At 51.5% G+C, this 20,782-nt stretch overlaps 3 protein-coding genes and 1 non-coding gene across 6 annotated transcripts in view; 3 read left to right on the top strand and 1 right to left on the bottom strand.

Moving 5' to 3' along the window:
• The first annotated feature begins 563 nt into the window (after positions 1-563).
• On the top strand, positions 564-3,866 carry BSND (barttin CLCNK type accessory subunit beta). Its single transcript, XM_071750062.1, has 4 exons — positions 564-1,022; positions 2,077-2,156; positions 2,541-2,783; positions 3,484-3,866. Exons 1-4 carry the CDS (start codon positions 846-848, stop codon positions 3,770-3,772), a joined length of 789 nt encoding a protein of 262 aa, XP_071606163.1. The 5' UTR covers positions 564-845; the 3' UTR covers positions 3,773-3,866.
• A 2,030-nt stretch (positions 3,867-5,896) lies between these two features.
• On the top strand, positions 5,897-5,967 carry TRNAG-CCC (transfer RNA glycine (anticodon CCC)). Its single transcript has one exon. It is a non-coding gene; the product is annotated as a tRNA-Gly (tRNA).
• A 1,829-nt stretch (positions 5,968-7,796) lies between these two features.
• On the top strand, positions 7,797-13,198 carry PCSK9 (proprotein convertase subtilisin/kexin type 9). Its single transcript, XM_071749790.1, has 12 exons — positions 7,797-8,040; positions 8,148-8,336; positions 8,458-8,581; positions 8,780-8,913; positions 9,233-9,374; positions 9,465-9,661; positions 9,793-9,976; positions 10,231-10,401; positions 10,653-10,801; positions 10,917-11,082; positions 11,354-11,535; positions 12,114-13,198. The coding sequence occupies exons 1-12, from the start codon at positions 7,927-7,929 to the stop codon at positions 12,279-12,281; spliced, it is 1,920 nt and encodes a 639-aa protein (XP_071605891.1). The 5' UTR covers positions 7,797-7,926; the 3' UTR covers positions 12,282-13,198.
• Positions 13,199-15,071: 1,873 nt separating this feature from the next.
• Positions 15,072-20,782, bottom strand: part of USP24 (ubiquitin specific peptidase 24) — a 60,699-nt gene continuing 54,988 nt past the window's right edge. For 2 of the 3 annotated variants that reach the window (XM_071750058.1, XM_071750061.1), the window contains 5 exons: positions 19,266-19,344; positions 18,599-18,674; positions 17,911-17,997; positions 17,487-17,597; positions 15,072-17,315 (listed from right to left, as the gene is read on the bottom strand). In XM_071750058.1, coding sequence (XP_071606159.1) covers positions 17,253-17,315; positions 17,487-17,597; positions 17,911-17,997; positions 18,599-18,674; positions 19,266-19,344 — 416 coding nt within the window. In that variant the 3' untranslated portion in view covers positions 15,072-17,252. The remainder of the gene's footprint in view (positions 17,316-17,486; positions 17,598-17,910; positions 17,998-18,598; positions 18,675-19,265; positions 19,345-20,782) is intronic. The other variant, XM_071750059.1, reaches the window with a different exon arrangement.

The following is a 20,782-nucleotide window of genomic DNA, read 5'->3' as shown; positions in this document are numbered from 1 at the left end:
CAGGCCAACTTCATCAGGAGCTGGTGCTGGTTCCTCCATCCCACCCAAATAATGGGCTGCCCCATTATATATTTGCCCCACAGGCCTGCTGTGGAGCCACAGCCAAATATAACATATTATTCATAATATAGTAGATTTAATAGATAATATTATAGCTAATAATAAATGAGTGCTTTCCCACGAGGCAGGAGAATGAACCACTGGCTCCTTAAAGCCATTCCTACTGTTTGGCTGGGTGGTGGGAGGGGGGACAGCTTTTAACACCCCTGCTCCACTTAAATCCAACTCAGGGCATTCAGACACTTTGTCCTCACTCTCCTGGGTGGACAGATCCTGCTCCATCCTTCCCTGGCTTTAGCCCCCCCTTTGCAGCCTGGTTGCAAGGCAGGGGGTACCCCCAACCCACCAGTTCTTGGACACACTCTTTTCCCTGGCATTCTCCCTTGTTCTGGGACTCTGCCAGCTCCCATTTACTGCTAAGTCCAACCCCTGGGGCAGGGAAAATCCCGTCGGCACCAAGTCCCAGGTCCACATCTCTCCCTCCCTGTCTTGTCCCCTGGTCCAGCCCGCAGGGAAGGTTACCCGGACACGGACCGGGACGGCTTCACTGGAGTGTGAACGGCGGGGTCAGTGTTTGCATTCATTACAAACCCAGTTAGGAACTGGTTGGCTCAGCCCTGGGCAGGACCCGGCTCAACGTGCAGCTGATCCTCAGCCCCGGCAGCCTCGGGAAAAGGAAACCACTCCTCACCCTACCCTGGAGCTGTGCTCAGCCGCTGAAGGAGCTTCCCGGTATTTCTCCTGCCCTGTGCCTCTCCCACCCCCCCATCCCCACCCCGGCTCCCATGGCCGAGGAGAAGACTTTTCGTTATGGGTTCATCATGTTGGGTTTCTTCCTGGTGATGACGGGAATGTTCATCATGAGCGTGGAAAAACCCCACATCTACATCACCTTCTGTGCCCTGGGCATCCTGCTCGTAGTTGTGGGCATCATCTGGAGCATGTGTCAGTGCTACCCCAAGGTAGGGTCCATCCCAACCCCGTGTGCCTCGGGAGGGTTGGGGGTTCCACAAGGTGGTTTTTTTGTTTTTTTTTTTTTTTTGAGGGGGGGGGGCGGTTTGGAAGCTGTGGATGTGTAGCTTTGAGCTGTGCCTCAGTTTCCCCATCTGTGGGCTGGGGTAGCAGCAGATCCTGGGGTGATCCAGAGGGGGACAGGTTGGTTTGGGGGGCTCCACACCCTGCTACATCCCCCCCACTGATCCCTCATCCCCCTGCACTCCTGCACCTTCCTGAGCCCCAGGTTTTGCTGTCACTCTGGCAGCAGGGAATAAACCCAAGGAAATCATCTCCTGTTCATCCAATTCCTCCCCAAACCAGCCTCTTCCCTGCACCCGTGGGGGCTCAGGGGGCTCCCAGGGCTTCAGAGGAAGAGGTTGTCATGGCCATGGAGGTACAGAGGGCCCCAGGACCCCCAGCACAGCCCTCCCCTCTCAGGCTCCTTGGCAGAGGGCACTGTGGGGCACCCACTTGTCCCTGCCCCAGGAAAGGGAGCTGACAAGGAAGGGTTTTTTTTCCCCAAGGAGACTGAAGTTGTGGCACTGAGCTTGATAGTGCAGGATGGTCCATCAGCCTGGGACTAGTTGGGACCCCTAGGACTGGCCGAGTCCCTGGGACGGGGGTGAACCTGACCTCTCAAAGCCAAGCTGAGCCCTGGTGAGGGGGGGGATGTGTCTGTCACCACGCTCAGGGCTCAAGGAAGGGGTATTCTCAATGTTATCCCTGACCACCAACCTCTTCCATGAGCCCTGGGATCCCCCTGGGCTTGGGGACATTCATGAACCCCACTGGGGACAAGGCTCTGAGAGCAGGGCCATGCTGGGTTCACCCAATTCCTTATTAATTTCCCCCCCCCAAAAAAAAACCTAAAATTCCAAGCAATGCATCCAAATGTGCTGGGAAAAAAAAAACCCAAAATCCAGCTGAAGGCTCACTCCAGACTTTTCATTACTAAGAGGGCCAAGGGTCTCCACTGTGCCCAGTGCAGCCCATTGGGCTCTGCCTGTCTTTTTGCCCCAGATAACGTTCATCCCTGTGGATCTGGAAGCCAAGCAGTTCCTGGACCACAAACCCATCGTGCTGCCAGAGGGGAACACGTGGTAGGTCCCAGCACCCAACCCCAGTGCCCTGAGCTGCCCTTTTCCTTTTGGTGGGTGCTGTCATCTGCACACAGGGTTATATCTGCATGCCCCTGGGGACCAGGGCAGGGGCTGAGCATGTGGGGACTGGGAACAATTCCATTTCTTGCAGCAAAAAATGAAAAGCAGGGGCTGGGGATGGCTGAGCCCTCCTGGGGATGGGACCTGAATGATGCTGGGGGATGCAGATTATCCAGCTGTGGACATTTCCCTGCAAGGACTGGCTGCTGTGGGCAGCAGTGTGGCCTCAGTGGCCTTGAGGTTCTGTGTGTGTGTCCTCCAGCATCCCCTGGCTCTGTGGGGGTCCAGATCCTGCTCAGTGCCCTCTTTCTCCTTTGTCTGCAGCTTGGTTGCACCCTGCCCCAACCACGAGGCCACCAGCACCTATGAGAAAAGCCTGCCCTCCTACGAGCAGGTCCAGAAGCAAGAGGTGGGCTCAGTCCCTCACCCACCCACAGCCCAGCCCAGACCCCGCAGCTGCTCCCACTCAGCCATGCAGGCAAGAGCAGAGGTCCACAGGGAGCTGGGGGATGCTGGAGATCCCCCCCCAGAGACAGCACCTCGGCTGGACAAGGCAGCAGGCAGCTGGTATGTGATGCCCATGGGGTTGGGGTGCTACCAGTGGGGTGTGGGGTGAATCCTGAGGGAGTCAGACCCCCAGGATGGGGGGAGGGAGGGAGCTGGGACAGTGTCTCAGTACAAAATTATTTACTAGGGTCAAATCAGGAAGGAATAGGGGTTGCCTTTGGTTGTGTTTTGCATTTTGCTTTGATTTCATCCTAGAAATAAAACCAATGTCCCCCATCAGAATAAACTCCAAGTTCCTGGTCAGACTTTGATAGGAATGAGATGCTCAGTTTGTATATATCTCCCAAACCAGATGCCACATATGGCCCAAGAGATTCCCCCAAGCACTTTGCAGGTGATGGGGGTCACCGTGCAGCCTTGGGGCACAGGACTTGGCCATTCCCTCTGCCAAAATGCAGCTCCAGCTGGGACAGAGTCCTTTGCTTTCTCCAGGAGAGAAAGGCAGGCACAGCATGTGAGGACAGCTGCTGCTTCCCCCCATGGGCAGGGGAAGGCCCCTGGCCAGCAAGTTGTCCCCATAAGGGGACACCCCATAAGGGTGTCCTGGGGTGTCCCAGTGATGCTGAGATGCTGGCAGAGCAACTCCAAGCCCAGCACCAAGTCCAGCAGCCACCAGTTCCAGGGGAAAACCCCATCTCCAGCTGTGTTTAGGGTAAACCCTCCCTTGCCCAACACCCCTCAGCCCTCTTTGTTCCTGCAGCCCCCCCAGCCTGGCCCCTGGGGACGCACCACTGGCATCCCTCCTGGAGGACATGGACACACCATCACTGGAGGGGTCAGTGCCTGGCAGCCCCGTGACACAGGCACGATGTCCCCCAGCAACTGCCACCCTCTCTGGCTGCACCCCGACAGGCTCCCTGAAGGGGGGAGAGCACCCTGGTTCTCCTTGCAAAGGCACCAGGGAGGAGGATGAGCTCTATTATGGGCTCCAAGAGGGGCCGGATGCTCTGCTCGAGGAGAGTGACTGCCTTTTTGAGCCTGAAAACTGAATTTCTGGAGAGAAAGAACACTTGGAATGGACCTAGCTCGTGGTGGGGACACAGACACTGATTGCAGCCTGGAGTAGAGAGGCTGGGGTTGCCACCCCCCTGAAAGCACCATGACCCCCCAGGCCTCTCCCCATGCCGTGTCCCCATGCCATGCTCTGCCCCTCCTGCCCACCCAGGAGCCTGCAAAAGCCCAGGGGAGAAACACCACCTCCTGACCCCCAAATTTCTGCAAGGATCCCTCTTGCCAGAGCCCTTTGGGTGATCCCAGATAAACCCAAATGAGCAGGATCCAGGACAAGCAATGTCCCTAGGAAGGGAAAAGATGAGTTTTGCTGCTCAAAAGGGGATCAAGGTAGGTGAAGATGTACTCACCCCGGGAAGGCTTTACCAGGCAGAGCCTTTTCCCCACTTGTCAAAGTAGACCTGGAATTAAAACTGGATCCTGAGACTCTGGCAGCATGGAGCTTTCACATCTCCAGATTGGGTGAGGGAGACCCTGCTGCCCCCAGCTCCTCCTTGAGGAGCAGCAATGGCTTTGGGCAACATTTCCTCTCTCTGCTGTGTCAGGGTCAGCAGCTGTGGCACTGGGGGTGGCTCTGCTCTCCGGTGCCCACTGCCCACAAACTCCCTCTGAATAACAAGCACTTATTTCATGTCACATTGATGAGGCCAAACCTGGTCTGTCACCATGACAGGGGCAAAGCAGAGGCTTTCCACAGCCTGGTCACAGCACACAGACGTGACTGTGACCTCTGCTTGCCCTTCACCTTTTCAGGGCTGGGAGGATCTGGGTGGCTGAGCCTCCTGGGGCAGCTGTGTTTGGGTCAAAGCATCAGTTTGGGGATGTTGAGAATCCCTTGCCTGGATGTGGCAGGACGTGGCAGGCCAGCAAGCTGGCCTGGATGTATGGATCTGGCATGGCCCCAGGAGGCTCAAGAGCACCTATCTGCTGCCAGAATGGCTCTTCAGCAAATTTATGGGGGCTGATAAGCTCAAAAGTGTGGGGGAAGCTGTTCTCTGGCACCCATCTGTGACAGGGCATGGCAGCCCTGGAGGTGATGCTCCCCGTGCTCCCCTGATGCCATGGTGCAAGAAATGGCTCTGCCTGCGGCCTTCAACCCTAAAAATTCTATGATTCTATGATTCATGCTCCCATGAAACTCTTCTGGGTGTCACCACACCCCTTGCTCACTCACCTTCATGTGATGGCAGCAGCAAGGGGACAAGGACAGGCAGTGTTTATGGCCGCTGGGGTGTCAGCAGGGTGGGGAACTCTGTGTTTGCTAAATATTTCCAGCAGAACTGTGAGCAGCCATCCAGGAGGAAGTGCTGCCAGGCTGCTTACCTTGTTCTGATTCCTCCCTCTCCTTCTGAAGCAGAGTTGGACCCTGGTGGCCTCGGGGATGCTGTTTGGAACAGGCTACATCTCGCCGGGTTCTGGAGGGTGCTGGGTGGGGCACGTTCTGCCTGTAGGAGATCCAAAAGCTTCTGCCCATCCTGACCACTCACGGGATCCTTGTTTCGGTCGGGAAGGACCTTGAAGGTCATCATGGCAGCTGTGAGCTCAGTGCTGCCAAGCCCACCACTAAAACCTCAGCACCACGTCCTCCAGACACCTCCTGGGATGGTGGCTCCACCATTTCCCTGGGCAGTGCTTCCAACCCTTGAGGTGGAGAATTTTTTTCCACTTTTACCCAAAGAAACTTTAAATTTTCAAAAGCATTTTGCAGGGGCAGAAGAGAGGGCTTGGACAGGGAGGAGGGGAGGCTGGAGTCTGCCCTCCAACCCAGGAGCCCTTGGTGAAGCTGGGTTTGGGTCTCTCATCCCTCAGTCAGGCACCTCAGGGGCCCAAGGCCCGCGGGTTCCTCCTCCCCCGTTCTGGCTGAGGTTAAACATTGAAGAATTGGGACATTCCTGCATGAAATTAAGAGGGAACAGCCAAACCCGGGCACTTTCCGACCGCCACCTCAGCTCCCGGGGCAGCCCCCGGACGCTGCCCCCGAATTTTTTACCACAACCCCCCCCCCCAGGACCCCTTCCTAAAGAAAGACGCGGGGAAAAGGCGGGAGGGAAAGGTCCTGGCAGCGTGTGGGCTTGACACGCGGGGGAAAATGACGTCGCATCGCACCAGTGGTGTAGTGGTATCATGCAAGATTCCCATTCTTGCGACCCGGGTTCGATTCCCGGCTGGTGCACAACCGGTGTTCCGTTGTCACTCATAAACCTTCGATACCTCGGAAAACGAGCTCGTATTTTAATAACGTAATTTTTAAATGTTAGGGATGCAGGGGCTGCTCCCCAGCCGCCCTCTGTCAGGGTCACTCCAAAGCAAAACGGCTGCCCCGCGGCAGGAAGGGGCTTGGTTGCCCTTTTCCCGTTGTTGGGGTTTTCTCTGCTGCCTTTTTTTTACACTTTCCTTCCTTCCCTCAAAACTGAGAGCGGGGGGAGCAGTGGGGAAAAGTCACAGACACAGCCGGAGGGGACCTCTGCTCTCAGCAGCAGCAGGATTTGCTGCTAGACTGTGTGCCAGGGTGGCTTTTTGACAAGGTTCGAGTTTTTGGCTATTTTGATTTATATATATATATGTGTGTGTGTATATATTTATATATATATATATATATATATATATATTTTTTTTTTTTAATGGAAAAAATATTTCTAGACAACTCACTCCTTCCAGAGAGCTCTGGAGCACTGCATCTCTCACACTGCCTACCCAGGGACCTGGGTATTGATGCCCAGACCTCCCAGGGGTTGCTGTGGGGCTGCCCCCCAGGGTCTTCACCATCCCCTCCTCTCTGAGCTCACAGCTTGTCCCCTGTGCAAAAAAAAGAAGGGAGTGACTCTGCAGGGAGAGGGAGTCTGTCCCCATTGGAACTGGGTTCCCTGGTGTCGAGGTGTCCCGAAGCATCAGCTCCGTGTTGTAGCTGCATTTAGTGGCTCCTGATTAAGCTGAGGTGACAATTAGGAGTGACACTTGTGCCCATGAGGAACCTGCTGGACATCAGGCCCTGGCGATGTCAGCTCTCCCTGGCAGAGTGGGGGACAAGTGAGGTCCAGCGTGTCCCGCAGCTCCCCAAACCAGGGTGAAGGCACCCACTCGAAGTCTTATTGGAATTAACATATACACATCCATACAAACCATTCACATCCATATGAACTGTACACATCGTTGTAAAACATACACATCCTATAAAAATAATTAATCCATATAAATGGTACATATAATTATAAAGCACACACATCCATATAAAACAAGTAAGTCCATATAAGTGGTACACATAATTATAAAACACACACATCCATATAAAACAAATATATCTAGGTAAACCATACACGTAATTATAAAACATGTGCATCCACAAAAACCAAATACATCATTATAATACATATGCATCCATATAAAACATATAACCTCTGAGGAGCTTATAGCCATTAAAAAAAATTAAATCCTTCTTTGCCTCAAAAGCAGGGAGCAGGGAAAGGGTTTGCTGAAGGTCACCCGGGATTTTGGGGCAGCACGGGAGCCCGGCGCTTCGGGAGGGATGGAAAGCAGCATCAAGAGCCACGGGAAAGCAGCAGCCGTATCCTGGAAAAATAATATTTACGATGTGTGTCGACTCTGTAAAAAAAAAAAAAAAAAAAAAGCCTAAACAGGATCAGAGGCTTTCACGGAAATTTATCCCTGAAGTCAGCCAGCAAGAGGCAGATAAAAGCGTTCACCCTTTTCTGAAAATAGTCCTTGAGCGTCTGCGCTTTGCCTGTCAGAGCTCCCAGGGGTGCACAAGGGGTCTGGGGGGAATTTGCAGCTTGGGGCCGAGCAGGGGCTGCTGTGGGCAGCTCTGCAGCCCCCTTCCCCTCCTTCCTTCCCTCCTTCCTCCCCTCCCTGCCGACCCCCGCCACTCGTTCATGGTTAACCCACCCGAGTGGGCCCCTGGTGAGCCCCCCCGCCACGCCGGGCAGAGCCGCGGGTGCGCTCCGAGGGTGCGCAGCGTTCCGCGCGGGTTCACGCTGCTCCCTCAGCTCCGCGGGTGCGCTCCGGTTCCTCAGCGAGCGGTCAAAAGGTTCTGCTCCCCCGGCTTCCCCGAGGGCTGCCCGGCGCTTCGAGGGGTGGGGGGCTCGGCGGGGATCACCCCGTGGGGGCCGGGGCGGGGATGGCCCCGTGGGTGCTGGCGCTGGTGCTGGTCCTGGGGGCGGCCGAGGAGGGGGCAGCTCTCCCCGTGGCTGTCCCGTCGGGTCCCGCCGCCTCCTTCCATCGCGCCGCCAAGGTGAGGAGCGTGGGGTGGTGGGGGGACGCGTGATGTACACGCGTGTGTGTGTGTCTGCGTGTGTATCCCCAAGCCAAAGGTTTGTGCGTGTGTCCTCACTCCCGCAGGCGTCGTGGCGGCTGCCCGGGCGGTTCCTGGTGGTGCTGCGGGCGGGCAGCGGGGAGGCCGAGGTGCGAAGGGCTGCGGGGAGGCTGGAGGAGAGGGCGGCTCGGCGGGGACACCCGACCCAGCTCCTGCACCTCTTCCACCTCCTGCCCGCCTTCCTGATGGAGATGAGCAGAGACGTCCTGGGCACGGTACGGGGGTCCCTAAGTGGCAGGTCGCCGTAGGGGGTGACAACCCCAGTCTTGGAGGTTTGGGGGGGAGGGACAGGAGCGCTGCCACCACCACGCCCGGCGCTGTGCCTCATCCCTGCAGGCATTGAAGCTGCCACGTGTGGAGTACGTCGAGGAGGATGCCTATGTCTTTGCCCAGAGCATCCCTTGGAACCTGGGCAGGATTGTGCCCCCGCAGCCCAGCTCGGGTGCTTACAGCCCTCCCAGTAAGTGCCGGAGCCCTCCGGGGGGACAGGAGGCTTTGGGGATAGGTCACTGACCCTGTCCCCTCTCCTGATTTGGAGGGGATGGGGATAGGGATGCCCCATGGTACTGCGGGGCTGAAGCTGCATTTCAGGAGCATCCCAGGTGTCCTGGGCTGACCGTGGTGAGGGTGCCTTTCCCCCTGGCTGTGTCCCTGGTAGATAAAGGTGACCTGGTGGAGATTTACCTGCTGGACACCAGTGTGCAGAGCACCCACCGGGAGATCCAGGGCAGAGTGCATGTGACCAGCTTTGAGAGTGTCCCTGATGAAGAAAACACCCATGTCCACAAGCAGGTGAGCCCTGGGGTGCTTGGCACAAGTATCCCTCTGACTGGGCTTGTGGGGCTTCCCAGGACAGGAGAGTCACTCAGCTCATGGCAAAGTTGCTGGCAGGAGGGGACCCCAGTGCTAGCACAGACTTGGGTCAGACTGGCTGCGTGCCCCATCTTTTCTGCCCCCCCCCCAGATGATTTTTTTTTAATCTCCCCTCACCCTAAAATATTTTTTTTAAGATTTATTCCGCAGTGGGATTTAGTCGGAGGGGTGGGATGGAGTGCTGCAAACCTCCTTTGATGCAATGGGCTGGGATGTAAAACTGCAGTGTCTGTGCCAGGCCAGCAAGTGTGACAGCCACGGGACCCACACAGCCGGGGTGCTGGGTGGGCAGGACGCCGGCGTGGCCAGAGGCACCAGAATCCACAGCCTGCGTGTGCTGAACTGCCAGGGGAAGGGCACCATCAGTGGCACCCTCATGGGTGAGTCACCCCACACCCTGGAGAGGAGCCCCCTGCTTTGTCCCCGTCCTGCCACAGTGTGTCCTGTCTCTCGTTTTATCCTTCCCTCAGGCCTGGAGTTTATCAAGGGGGTGCTGGAGGCTCAGCCCCACACCCCACGGGTGGTTCTGCTGCCCCTGGCTGGTGCCCACAGCCGTGTGCTGAACGCTGGCTGTCACCAGGTGGCACAGATGGGGGTGGTGATGGTTGCTGCTGCTGGTAACTACAAGGATGATGCCTGCCTGTACTCACCAGCATCCGAGCCAGAGGTACAGGCTAGGGGGGGGCTATCCGGGGACTGGGGGTGTGTGTGGACCTGCTGCCACCTCCCTGGTGGCATCCACTCCATCTGAGCAGCCACCTTCCCGCTCTGTCACCACCCCCCCCACACACCTGGAAGGTCATCACAGTGGGTGCCACCAACCGTGAGGACCAGCCAGCCTCCATTGGCACCCTGGGCACCAACTTTGGCCGCTGTGTGGACCTCTTTGCCCCCGGGGACGACATCATTGGTGCCTCCAGTGACTGCAGCACGTGCTTCATGGCACAGAGTGGGACATCGCAGGCGGCCGCGCACGTGGCAGGCAAGCTGGGCTCTGGGGTGGTGGCCAACAGGACTCGTGGCTTGCCCTTGAATGGTGGTGGTGGGCGTGTGTCCCCACAGGTGTGCTGGGGATGGTTTTTTTGTGTGTCATGGTGAAGCAGTGCCGTGCTTTTGGCATGTTGAGCTCCCGCATCCCCTCCGTGGGGATCCTTCTGGAGCTGTGCTGCTCAAGGGATTTAGGTGTAGGTGGCTGCCTGTCCCCTGGTTCCCAGCGTGGCCTTTGGATGTCTGCAGGCATGGCTGCCATGCTGCTCAGTGCCCAGCCCCAGCTGAGCTCTGCTGAGCTCCTTCAGCACCTCCTGCACTTTGCCACCAAGAACACCATGGACATGGCGTGGTTCCCCGAGGAGCAGCGGCTCCAGACTCCCAACAGCGTGGCCAGGCTGCCCTCCCAGCTGGGCACAGGTAAGGACCTCAGCTGCCTGCTGGGTGCCCTGCAGAGCTGCACCCTCCCCCAGGAAAGAAATGCTTGGGTCAAAGCATGGGGGATGGATCATCAGGTCATGTCTCCCCTCAGCTGTGCTGGGGATGGCCGGGCCCCAGCAGAGGGTTGGGGGGAGACCTGCCAGCCCTCGCTGCCATCCTGCTCCATGCTGTGGGCTGTGGGTGCCCCTGTGGGTGCCACCAGCCCTCTGAAGCCATCTCCCTGGTCACAGAGCAGCAGCTGTCCTGCCGCACCGTGTGGTCAGCCCTCTCCCCCCTCTCCCATGGCTCCGTGGCCGTGGCTCTCTGCCTGGACACCGAGGAGATGCTGGGCTGCTCCAGCCTCTCCCGCAGCCACAGGAGGCTGGGGGAGCAGATGGAGGTGAGCAGAGAGTGTGGGGGGACAGCAGTACAGCCCTTGGGGTACCCACCAGACCTCAGAGGGGTGTCCCCACCCCCTGAGAGCCCCCGGTGACCCCGTGCTGCCCTGGCTGCAGGAGAAGGATGGGCAGAAGCTGTGCGTGGCCCGCAACGCTTTCCAGGGCCGGGGTGTCCGTGCCATCGCCCGGTGCTGCGTGTGGCCCAGGGCCAAGTGTTGGATCAGCACCAGCTCCCCGGTGTCCCAGGGCACAGTCTGCTCCCCGAGGGACCACGTGCTGACGGGTAACCCCCCGATAACCCCCCGACACGGCGGGTGACAGAGCCTGCAGCCAACACCCTGCTGCCCGAGGGTGCTGCCTTGCAGAAAACCTCTGAGACCTGAGGGTAAAAGGGTGGGTGCTGGGATAGGGGAGAGGGACAGGAGCGTTGCCACCACATCATCCGTGTGTGCATGGAGTCAGGGAAGGCTCAGGGTTCACGAGACATCCCTGAGCCTGTGTGCTGGGATGCTGCCGTGGCTCCCCCGTGCCCACGGACCCTCTCCCCTTGGCAGGGTGCAGTTTCCACTCCCCTACCACGGTGCTGGGTGATGGTGGCAGACCCATCCCAGGGCCAGGGAGTGAGCCCAGCCACTGTGCTGGCAGGACAGAGGTGGTGGCACAAGCCTCGTGCTGCCCTGCGGCCAGCCTGGAGTGCTGGGTGAAGGAGCACGTGTCCCCCAGCTCTGCAGAGAAGGTAAGGACAGTGCCCACTCCCCTGCCATGGGGGTGTCCCCACCTCTGCTCTGGTCACCTCTGGGGTTGGCTTTGGCATCTCGTTGTGACCATAACCCCCACTGGTGTCCCCACCTCTGCTCAGGTTGACCTCTGGGGTTGGCTTTGGCATCTTGTTGTGACCATAGCCTTGACTGGTGTCCCCACCTCTGCTCAGGTGGACCTCTGGTCACCTCTAGGGTTGGCTTTGGCATCTCGTTGTGACCACAGCCCTCACTGGTGTCCCCACCTGCAATGGGAAGCCCCCCACATCCCCATGTTTGGGATCCATCAGTGTGACACCGACCACATCACCCTGCTCAGGTGGACCTCTGGTCACTTCTGGGTTTGGCTTTGGCATCTCGTTGTGACCATAGCCCTCACTGGTGTCCCCAGTTGCCCACCTGCGATGAGACCCCCTTCTCCCCCCCTTTCCCATGTCTGGGATCCATCAGTTTGACTCTGACCACATCACCCTGAGCCCTGGGGACCCTTTGGGGACGGGTACCCCCCTTGCCCGTTTGCCGAGCTGGGGAGGGTGACCTCTTCTCTGCCCGTTAGGTGATGGTGTCGTGTGATGATGGGTGGACACTGACAAGCTGCAGCACCTCTTCCCAGAGCCCTGGCACCCTGGGAGCCTACGGCGTGGGTGACACCTGCGTGGCTGCCAGCCTGGAGGGCACCCGTGCCACCACTGCCATCGCCATCTGCTGCCGCAGCCGGCAGTAGGGAACACCTGAGGTGGGGACAAAGCTGGCCTGGTGTCAGGGATGGGTGACTTGCTGGATGGCCACATCACTGGGGTGGGACCTTCCCGGGGCTGGGCTGCTGCTCCTGGAATGGTCCACGGTCCCACATGTGGCTGCTGATGATACTGGGCTGCTGGCATGGGGGGGGACAAGGTTGTCACCCTCTTGCACCCAGAGCTCTGCAGGAAGCTCCTACCCCATCACAGGAGTCACCCTGACATCCTTTGCACACCATGCACTGGGTCTATCAAGTCTGTTTGTTCATGTTGTCAAACAGTATTTAAGGCATAAGCACCACCTTTCAAAAAGATTACATTGTGGTGAGGATTGCTCCTTTTTTTCCCCGGTTAGTTGCTCATTTGATGTCAGCTTCTGCTGCTTAGCACTTAGAAAAAATCTTAATTTAGCCCTTTTTGGAGAGCTTTATAATTGCCTACTCATGTACCTAGGAGACTTCTTTAATTTTTAGTCAAGCATAAGGGCTCTAGTTTAAACAGTCTGCTTGTTTAATTAGATTTTAATCTGCATTGCTACAGAGTCAGCTACTGCTTTGTAAGTGGTTTTTTTGTTGTGAAGTCAAAGTTAATGATCTGCTGGCATTAGCTACTGCTTTAACAATTTCCCTTTCTGGGCTTCCCAAGACATGTAGAAATAGCTGTAATTCCTTTTTTTTAAAAAAAAAAAAAACCAGCCCGAAACATATCAAAACAAAGAAGACAAAGCTTTCATTGTACCTTGGTTTTTGTATTTTATTTTTTTTTATTTTATTTGTACCTTCAGTATTTATTTGAAATTTTATAAATAAACGTTTTATAAATGTCTTTTGTAAATAAAATCCCTAGACCAGTGCTCTGTAGATTTGATCCTTCACCTGGCTTCATGTTCACCCCCATGGGGAAGCAGCCTGGAAGAGGGAACTCCCCCAAACAAGCCAGCATCACCTTGGCTACAAGGTGCACCCTGACCTTCCCCCAACACAGAGCTCTGGGACTCCTGCAGGGACCAGGGGCTGAGCTTTGTTGTCCCATGCAAGAACAGAAATTTGTTTTTAAAACAGGGGTGTAGGCTCAGAGTTTCCAGTTATGGCAACAAACCATCATGTGGCCTTGTGCTTGTTGTTGCTACTGTTGTAGAGCTGGACTTCACTCAGTAAGCCTTGAAACACCCAAAAAAAGACAAAGCCCAGGTGCTCACAGCTGCAGAGAAAGGACCAGAAACCACCAAAGCAGGAGCTCACCATTTTTAGGTGACCAGCAGCCTCTTGGTACCACAATATGTGATTTGTGTGGTGTTACCTGAGGACAGGTGAAGCACCAGGTTGGCCTGACAGACTTCAGCTGTTCTGGGTTGGGTTTTTTTCCCCATCAAAACACTCCTCACCCATCTGTCACTCCAGCTGGAACTGGCAAGACAGAGACCCAGTAGGAAGTCCCACTTTGAAACATTTAAACCCTTTCTAACTTATCACCTGAAGCTGGCAAAAGCCCAACTTCAACCTAAACATGTAATTAGGTGACACGTATGTAACTACAGCCCATAATTTTACCAGCTGCAATCTGCACAGAGAGGGGGAAAAGCAAAAGGGATGTTAGCCTAAGAGCTAACAAACAGCTGTGACACAGCTGGTAATTTTTCAGCAGCCTGATGAGGCCATAACCCCTTCAAACACACATCAGGAATTCCCTGCAAGATAAATCCTGTTGCTTGCTCACTTAACTGGTCCCAGCAGAAGGTGGGAACGTGTTCCATGTACTGTAAGCCAGATACAGCCCTCCCAGCTCAGCTGAAGCATGCATAAGCCTGGTGGAAAGGAACAATTAAAATATTAGCCCTTGTTTAGTGTCTTTTGGGTGGGTGGGTGGGCAGGAAACCTCTCTGGCTGAGCAGAAAGCAGCCCTGACCCCAGGTGTGTGAGGGGAGTTCTCAGCACATGGTTTGCAATACCTGCTCCACCCTCCCAGGCACTGCCAGTGGAGAGCACAGCCTGGGCCAGGCTTGAAACCTAAAACTCTTTGTCCTTCGAGGACAAAAGCACCTGGCAGGGAGGCAGAGCCAGCCAGCAGCCCTGGCTGGAGCTCCCAGACCTGCTCTGAAGGCAGCAGAAGGGTGAGCAGGGGGACACCAACACCGTGGCACTGTGAGGTGTCCTGCTCTCTGCATGTCCCAGCAACAGAAATAGTGTTGGTTCCTGCCCAGACTGCCTGAAAATCCTCCTATCTGACACTCAAACCCAGGTAATCTGTGACCACCAGCACAGCTGGGGTTAAATCATTCTGCTAAGCAGGACAGAAGATGAAACTGCAGAGATGCACCTGGGAGTGCACCAGAAGCTGCCACAGCATCAGGGCAGAGCTCTGAGGGCTGTTCAGCTGCTTTGATTCCCTCTGGAGAGGAGCCAAAGCACCCTCACAGAGCTTTTAATTTGCAGGGCTGACCTACCAAGTTTGAAGATAAAATCAACAAGAAGACAACAGCGTAGCAGTGTACACACAGTCTACAGATTACACCAGTTTTCTGTGAAAGGAATAACTTTATTCCATTGACCAGGAATCCCAAGACTGTTCATCAAGACTGCCCATTTTTTCCAGTGCCAAATATCTATGTATTAATCAGACAGTATCTCCCCAAATGCTCACAGGCAGGCTGTGGCTGCTTCTCACTGAACATTTTGTAAGCTGTATAAAAACATTTTCATCCAAAAAGATCGGCAGTAAAAATTACAACATAGAAATGCATCACAATTTACACAAAAACTAGTTTTGTTGAACTCTTTTGTCTTCCAAAAAATAATCTTCAGCAGGTTCAAATGACAGCAGCTGGAAACAAAAATAATTGACCATGGATCATCTTATTGGAAATCATAACCATCGACTTTGTACAAGCGTTGAGCAGAACCATGAAAAAGTTTGTATTGGTTTCAAGTATACAGTGGTGATGAGCCATGCTGATGCAATTCTCTCATCAAAGCTTCTCTGGGCCTGCAGTAGAGGACGTTGTTTCCATAGGAAATAACAGGAACCTGAAGTGACAAGTGGTGCCAAGCCATAGGAACACTACCAGCTCCTTCCATCACCATCACCGCTGTGTACTCACTTCTCGTGATGATTTCTGACCCAATAATAAAAGGATGGGGGGGGAGGAAGAAGGGGTCTCCAATCCATAAGAAATGATTTATTCAAAATTAATTTAAAACGTCACATTTAAAACGTCCCAGCACGTTATCAGAAACATTTATAAAATGCTAAACTCTGCCATGTGTCTATGAAGACATTGTTTGGAAAAGGAAGTGAGAGATTCACTACTTGCTTCTTTGCACACACAGTTTCTGACAACCAACTCTCTGAGCCCACAATAAGTTATAAAGCTGTACAGCTGAAATCAGACCTGATGGTGACTTCCCAACAGTGAAGTGACTGGGTAATTTCAATATTAGTGCACAAGAGTGAAAAGCTGTCTGCTGCTTTTTGTTTCGGCAACAGGATGTGAAAAGGAGGAACAAAAAAGAAAAAGAAAAAAAAAAAAAGGCACTTTTTGGCTGGTTGTGCCTTTCACTTGGCTAATTTCTCTATTCTGGAGGTACCCAGGCACTCCTTAAGATGCCCCCCATTTCTGTGCATGTTTGTTTATATAATTTTTTTCTTTTTAAAGTAAGGCAGAATCCATAAATAAAGGCAAAAAAGCAGTGCAGAAAATGTGGCAAACGCAACATGTACAAAAGATGAAGAGTTAGTTGGCACAAAAAGAAGCCTGAATCCAGAGCCAGAAATCACTGAACTGCACTTGACATGGGAAACAAAATGATGCTCAAATCACCCCAACTGGCTTCCAGTTGATTACGAGCAAATCAAAAGAGCTGTGATATTTTAAACGTTGCCTAGTCAAGTGAAAAGACAAAGCCAAATCATTCTTTCCCTGTGTTAAAACTGCTATAAAATCTGCACAACAGTGTCCTCAATTCACTCAAGGAATTATTCATCATATACAACCAATACCAACTTTCTCAGTAATTTCAAAGCATAAGCAAGTGATTGCAGATCACAAGATTGAGACGACATTTTATTCAATATGTCTCCAAAGGTTAAAAAAATTTAATGAGTAAAACTGCAACAGAATTCCATCTTAAAGTGCTTTTTTCTTTTAAACTACTCATTAACTTTTTTTTTTTTTTAATTTCACCAGCATCTTTTAATAGTAAACACTTGCATGCCTACAGAACAAAGCTTTTCTTGTACTTCCCTTCCCAATTGTCTGTGGTTTTTGGAAGGGTACTGGAAAAGACGACCCATTCCAGAGCTCCTTGACCAAACCATTCTGTAAGAAAACACTCTCCTTACAGAGAAATCTTGCTGATCTTCCTCAAAGAGCTTTACAACTTAGCAGGGAGACATATTAAATACAGAAGTCCTTATGTAAACCCATTCTTTAACTAATATTTTACAATGAAATGTAAGTCATCACAAATCTTTACAGAAATTTGAATATTCCTATTCAATATTATCAGAAAGATTAAAAACTTGCCCTCCATACATAAGGGCAGTCTGTTTGTTTTTTTTTTTTATTCCTGTATAAAAACCAAAAGAAATTTTTTTTTTTTTGCAGCATCACAGAAAAGCAATAGTTTTACATTCACTCATTTAATGTTCACATAAAAATTCAACCACTAGCGTTTGTGTATTTGAGAAAATCTTCTTGACAAAAGGTGTCCAGACTGTCATAAGCTACTGCAGGTGAAGATGCAGTTTTCTAGAGCATTTATTGATCTGAAGCCTTCGTGGCTAAAAAAAAAAATGCTTTTAGCTTTCAGGGAAACCACCTCCTCCAGCATTGCCTCTGATCCTATAAAGCCACTTCACTTCCAGAACTCTTCTAATGGCACAAGCAACAGGACTCCAGTTTCTGTAGGTACCAGGCATCAAATGTTGGAGTCAATCTGTTCTTGTACAGGTATCTTCTAGGGGTCAACATCATCAAGGTCACTTTTAGGCTCACCAAGCATCATAGGAGACTCTGAGCCCTTTCAATACACACGAGGGGTGGGGAGAGAAAGACAGGGCACGTTACTTTTGTGAGGAGTTCAGTGGTTGTGTCTACATTCAGTGATGGTTCTGACTCAAGCCCTGGGAACAAGCTGCCCCACAGAACAACCCAACAAGAGGTCCTAAATAAGTCCTCATTTTATTGTTACCTGCTGCAGATGTCTGTCTCCATTCTCGTTGGCTGGACTGCTTTCTGACCCATTACTGCTTCCAGACTGATCTTTCTCATTCAGCAAGGCTGTGGCATAGGCCAGTGTGTCCTGAGGTGGAAAAAGTCCAAGAGTGTGTCAGGGGCCACAGTGAAACCTTCATTTCATAATTCATAATTCCATTTTCAAACAATACAGCTGCTGTGGTGAGGGAGCTGAGTCACCACAGGTAATTGGGAGGTATTGACTAATATCATATAAAGGGTGGTTTTTTTTTTTTCAGGAATGGGTGCTGAGCTTCTAAAGGAAGAACCGTCTTCAGTGCACTAAAATCTGCTAAAGTTGCCAAAACCAAAGATGCTAAGTGAAAAACAAAGCAGGAAATAAACCAAGTTTAACATTCTCTCCCCAGCCTGACACGTACCTGTGCTGAAATAGTGCGCTGGAAGGTTTTTGCAGTTGAGGTTTCGTTGGACACGTTGCTCTGTGGAGCCCAATAATGTTCAGACATCTGCACAAAAAAACCCAAGACAGCCATAAAATTGCAATACAGGTGCCTTACATCCACTTGTGACAGTAGGTGAACTAACAAGCCTGAAATAAGCTTCCTGAATCCTTTGGCAATGACCTGGGGATCTGGGGCACAGATAACCATCCACTTATCCAGCATCCACTACAGGTGTGGGAGGAAAAAAGCCCTGTCACCTGCTATGTTTTGTGCAAAGCTGTAGTGATTCTGTAAGGAATCCACTCATTTACACATTCTCTTGAATCAACACAAAGGAAAATGGATTTTTCAAAAGGTGAAACCTTTCCACCTCAGATACAGTGTCACTGAAAGCTTCCCACATGGCAGGGATCAATATGACCATGCATACTTTGCTTTTTTCACTGTACACACATCAATGCCTGAAACGTGGGGACCTACTGAAGTTCTTGCATGAATCAAGACTTAGTTGAATCCAAATTGTCCTGGTAAAAAATAAAGCAGCTTGTGCAGCTTGTGTTTTGTCTTTAGAGTAACCTCAAAAGAGCCATAAAGGGGGTGGTGATTTCATAATTCTCATTGTGAACAAAGTGACAGTTTCTCCATAATTCTACAGCCAAACTACCTTCTTCTGTAGCCACTGCACAGCCCAGCTCCAGTGGTGGGAATTCTCCTTGAAATAATCTTTTGCAGTAGGGCACCTTGGAAATTGAAATGAAATCCATTAGTCACAAACAAGGCATCCTGGCAAACTTGAAAGAAATCCAAAGACCTCTCTCTCATTGTGCTGCTGCCCCCTGTTTGCCCCATTTCCACTGCAGAACTCTGTGTTAAAACTGTCACAACCCTATTGCTACCTGAATTAACAAGAGCAATAATGCTTAGTAAAGTTGACATGAAGTATTCTACAACACAGATTCACATATTTCAGAACTGGGCTTTATTAGGACATATCCCAAGCTCTAAATAAAAGAATTTAGGAAACACTATTTAAAAATTCTGGGACTGTTTCCTTTCATTTATTTTGGTCTTAATGCCAGGCTCCAGCTCTACAGAATGTAGCTGATTTTTGCCTTTATAAACAGCACTTCTTGGTTGTTGTGTGAGAAATCCACCTCAGGCACTAATCTGTAAATATTTCACTTTATCCTGACACAAGTGCTGTTAAGAGCTTTGAGCACCACTTATATCACACTAATAAAAGATAATAAAAGGTGACCAAAAGCAAAAAGAGCAGCAACCTGAATAGTCACAGAGGGGCCTAAGGTAGGGCTGAGGTTCCTATTACTCACTTTTGAGCCAAAGTAACAAGAAACTTGACACACTGGTAACACCTGCTGCTATCCACATGGTTGCTGTGGTGCATCAAGGCTGTGGGAGGAACATAAAAAAAACATTAAAAATTTAACACCATTCAGATTTCTCTGTACCAGCCAGTCTGAAAACACAAAAAAGATGAAGCTAATGATTTTAACTTGGGTTGTAGCAGTTATTTCCACAGATGTTAGCATGAATATTTGTATTGAGCACGTTGCTGTATTGCTGGCAGTTTTGAGAGCTTCCACAACTCTATTGGATTAAAAATAGATCAAAGTGAAAATGCAGTAATTCTTTAAAATGTGGCACCTGAATTTTAAACAGCCCTCTCCTAATGCAGTTCTTCACTCACTATACCCTGCTCATCTTAGATAATCACTATGGTTACATCTATCTGAAGGAAAAATAATTGAAACCCCAAAAATGGACCAGACCACCAGCTTCCACCTGGATCAAAATTTGTAAAGCTAAAAGAATGCTTAAAGCTTCTTCACACAGCACAGAAAATTCAAAAACCATGAAAGTTCTATGGGAGATTTAGGCAATACCCCAGGCTATTCCTACCAGGAAGTTTTCTACACCGTGAATTCTCACATCTTTTAACAAAACTCTTAGGCTGTGGAGAAGCACAAAATTTTTCCATGGAACTGCCACAATCAGATTTGCTGCTCAGAAGTTGCCCTGTCCATAGCAGGCAGTGAAGAACACTGTAGTGAAACCTATAAAGTTAGGAAATCATTTCTATGGAACTGCAAATTGCCCCTTTTTCTACTGTCGAAGCACAACATGATTAGAAGTGCAGCACTTGTACTGCAAATTATGCACAAACAACCTACTGAGGATCACAGAAATTTATTTTTGGTGATTTTCTTTCTTGGAGTAAAACTAAGCAATGTGATGGACAAGTCACAGCCCCCGTGCAGTGAGACTGGATGCTGTTCAGTGGCTGTTGCAAGGGAACTCCAAGGTAAAAGTAATTTTCACTCTTAAAGCTCACAGCAGTTCATGAAGCCTTCAACTTAAAACCCAATTGAATAATTGCACCTCTCTCTGTGAAGAAAAAAAGGTCCAAGTTGCAGGATAGAAGTGGTCTAAGTGGGACCAATTTAGGCAGAGATAAAATAACCACTTAGCTATTCTCTTACACTGCTGTGTATTATCTTCTATCAGCCATACATGGAAACTACTGGACAGAAGAGCACTGGAGCTGAATATTCCACAACCTGAAGCAGCTCCTCATCCAAGCAGCTATGAAAGAGATGCTCAGGCTGCACCAACTCATCAGAAATGCTCTTTGAGCACCACCTGGCTACCCCACATTCCTCTTGCACACAAAGCCTCTTCTCCCAGTTCCTAGGAAGTTAAATCTCATCACTTCTGGGAATTTCCTGCTGCTTTGGAATGCTTTAGTGACTTCACTTCAATAAAGGCTTCAATGGAGGGACAACACTTTGTATGAACAGCAACAAATGGGAGCCACCTGTCAGTTTGA

Source organism: Heliangelus exortis, chromosome 8 (genome assembly GCF_036169615.1).
Source record: "Heliangelus exortis chromosome 8, bHelExo1.hap1, whole genome shotgun sequence".
Classification (NCBI taxonomy): domain Eukaryota; kingdom Metazoa; phylum Chordata; class Aves; order Apodiformes; family Trochilidae; genus Heliangelus; species Heliangelus exortis.
This window is presented reverse-complemented; position numbering and strand designations above follow the sequence as displayed.

Excerpts from the sequence above, each read along its gene's own strand:
- PCSK9 (XM_071749790.1), top strand. The coding sequence starts at position 7,927 with ATGGCCCCGTGGGTGCTGGCGCTGGTGCTGGTCCTGGGGGCGGCCGAG. Across the intron at positions 8,582-8,779 it reads GGGTGCTTACAGCCCTCCCA|ATAAAGGTGACCTGGTGGAG; the intron begins GTAAGTGCCGGA and ends TGTCCCTGGTAG. Across the intron at positions 11,536-12,113 it reads CCCCCAGCTCTGCAGAGAAG|GTGATGGTGTCGTGTGATGA; the intron begins GTAAGGACAGTG and ends TCTGCCCGTTAG.
- BSND (XM_071750062.1), top strand. The coding sequence starts at position 846 with ATGGCCGAGGAGAAGACTTTTCGTTATGGGTTCATCATGTTGGGTTTC. Across the intron at positions 2,157-2,540 it reads CTGCCAGAGGGGAACACGTG|CTTGGTTGCACCCTGCCCCA; the intron begins GTAGGTCCCAGC and ends CTTTGTCTGCAG. Across the intron at positions 2,784-3,483 it reads GACAAGGCAGCAGGCAGCTG|CCCCCCCAGCCTGGCCCCTG; the intron begins GTATGTGATGCC and ends TTGTTCCTGCAG.